We start from the raw sequence: 2,906 nt of genomic DNA on the forward strand, positions 1-2,906 counted from the left end.
ATTCCGTTAGAAATGCTAAAATTTAGGGAGTTTTCTCGGGCTTCCATTTGAAATTACCCTTTTTTTTTTGGGGGGGGAAAAAGAAACATCCATTAGTTATTAGTATCCTCCTATTTGGTTTTTTTGGCTAATGGAATTCCGACATCTATGTTAATATCATGACGGGGTACAAAGAGCAACAAGAACGGAGACCTCAGAGTGTTCTGGATTAAACCAACGGCATCTATGTCGTTGTCGTTTACTAAAACGACAATAAGGATGTCGGCTCTCCTAAGGCTGGCGATAATAAGGTTCATGTCATCAAAGGAATAATAATAATACTAATAATAAAAAAGTGAAGAGACCAATTCATCTCTAGAAAATAATATTATTATTGTTAATTAATTATCCCAAACATAATAGTTAAAACGACAACTTTCCTCTCTCTAAAGCTACCATTGATAATAATAATAGAGAGCAACTCTTGAGAGCGATACATCATTCATCAAAACCAAACTTTAGATAATATTTAATAATCCAGAAGTACATCAAACTTGATGATACATAGATAGATATAATCATAAGGTATATAATAAAAGCTTAGAGTGGCCTGACTTTGTTGTTCAAGAGCGTTTGTCGGAGCTCCACTGGATCGATCTCATCAGCGTGATTACCAGGCCTGTAGTAGCCCGTAAGTGGATCTGGGGCCCACGCGTTAGAGCCCTCGGAGCCTGATCCATTAATCGGACGCGTCTCCTCCACTTTCCCCACCATACCTCTCATGGACCCTCCCCTACCGAATCCCGCCGCTGCGACCGCCGCGTAGCCCCTCCTGTTCCAGATTCAGTATTTTTAATAAAAATTAAATAAAAAATTAAACTAATAAATAAAATAAAAGAAGAGGATTTGATCTAGTGCGGATGAAACACCAACCGGGCGATGGAGAAGGAGAGAGCGAAAAGCTTGGACTTTGAGAGAGTGATAGCAGCCATTTGATTGATTGATTTATATAAAACGATTAGTTCTGGTTATCAAACGGCTGAGAAGGAACGTAGATATAGTAAACTATATATATATATATGTGTGTGTATATGTATAGCTGCTGCGGAAGCTGGAATTCTTCTGGAGAAGAATCGGAACTTCTACAGCAGCCTAAGGCGAAGCGAAGAGGAGGAACTTTTTTCCTCTCTCTCTCTATATATACGGTGGTGGTCTTAAAGAAATGTTAGGGTTTTTAGGGGGGGCTTTATATAGAGGGGGAATTTTTTTTTTTATTTTTAAATTGTAATTACATTTTCTGCGAGTGCTTATTATTAGGTTGTTAGTGGATAGAATATTGATTTTTATTATTTAAGGTGGAAACGTGGCGAGCCTTCCTTAGTGGTCTTTTGGATTAGGACGCGTGGCACTTTATATTTTATATTTTTTGTTTTTTGTCTTTTTAAGGCAAAGCCCTTTTATGCAAGTGTTTGCCTTTCATTGTTTAAGGAAAAGAAAAAGGTTGCCTTTTATTCATAGATCCAACGATATTGAAAGGTGATTTCCCATTAGGGGGTGTCTATAATGGGTTGAGTATTATACGCATATCATGTTTATTTATTTATAATCAGAGTGGATATAAATTAAAATGAATAGAATTCGAAGTGAATAAGAATTAGAGTTAGAAATCAGAGTCAGAATAAATTGTTTATTTAAGTTTCAAGAATTAGAGTCAGAATTAGTCTCAATCTCATTCATGCGTTTACTTATACCCAAAATTAGAATAAACGATTATAAATTTACTTACCTACCGTTTTAGTAGAATTTTATGTAGTGAACTTTAAAAAAAATAATTGTATATTATGCTATCTTAATATTATGATAACTAATTAGTAATTAGATTTTTTTAATCACACCTACAGTTTTTTTTTAATTAGTAATTAGAAATTGTAATGGTCTAGATCTCCACGAATTTTTGAAATGATGATGTGCAATCAAGGGGCAAAACATAGTTTGATCACAAATTCAACAAATAAACACAAAAAAAATAAAAATAAAAAATAAAACTTGCGATTCAATAAAAAAAAAATAACCACGGTGATTTATGTTATTGACTCACCTTGAAGAGAATAGGGATGCTCTTAGTTGCTGTAGATGCAATGTTGTGTTTTGAGGAGAAGAAAATGTTAGAAGAAGTGAACAAGAAAATATGAGAGGTGTGAAAGTAAAGTAGAGTATTTTTAATTTTTTACTTTTCTATTCAGAAATTATTAATAGAATTAAGGGTAAAATTATAATTCATATTTATTATTAAAATTAGGAGTGCTAATCCGGTGGGGTAGGGAGGGTAAAATCGTAGTGTGCAAAGGGATATTACATGGATGAGCCATACACTAGGACAAGGGATGAAAATAAATCTCTTACCATTGATTTCTGTATAATGTATATGATATTTAGTGGGATCATATTGAATATTGACCGATAAAAAGGTAATATATTAGCACAACTTTTTAAAAAGTTATGAACTTTATATGCAAACAAATTCAAGGATGCTTACAAAGGCAGGAACATCAATCTCTTTTTGTTTGTATTTTTCTCCTCTTTTTTTTTTGTTTTTTAGTTTAAAGGTAAATGTTTGAGTTATTCTCACTTTTACCCTCCAGACATTGCACCCACTTACATTCGTCCTCCGAGTTTCTAAAGAGTTTCACTTTACTCCAAACTATTTAAACATCCTTGTTTTACCCCCCAAATGTTAGCTAGATAAATCGTTAAAGTTAGATGAAAGGAAATATATTAAAGCTGAGACCATGTGACGGGCTGGCTCTACAGAAATTAATAAAGTTGTAAATTCTATTTTTTCTCTATAAACACTAATTCATATTTTTTTTTCTTTTAATCTCCTCAGTAATCCAAACTCTAAAAACAGCTGAAATTACCTCTTTCCC

The 2,906-nt window shown here is 33.2% G+C and overlaps 1 protein-coding gene across 1 annotated transcript; it reads right to left on the reverse strand.

Annotated features, from left to right (window-relative positions):
- Nucleotides 1–351: 351 nt before the first annotated feature.
- On the reverse strand, nt 352–1,218 carry LOC21390621 (late embryogenis abundant protein 41). The gene is made up of 2 exons (XM_010106848.2): nt 913–1,218; nt 352–811 (listed from the first exon to the last, which is right to left on the reverse strand). The coding sequence occupies exons 1-2, from the start codon at nt 969–971 to the stop codon at nt 580–582; spliced, it is 291 nt and encodes a 96-aa protein (XP_010105150.1). The 5' UTR covers nt 972–1,218; the 3' UTR covers nt 352–579.
- Between the last annotated feature and the right edge of the window lie 1,688 nt (nt 1,219–2,906).

This window comes from Morus notabilis, unplaced genomic scaffold (genome assembly GCF_000414095.1).
Source record: "Morus notabilis unplaced genomic scaffold, ASM41409v2 Scaffold182, whole genome shotgun sequence".
Taxonomy (NCBI): domain Eukaryota; kingdom Viridiplantae; phylum Streptophyta; class Magnoliopsida; order Rosales; family Moraceae; genus Morus; species Morus notabilis.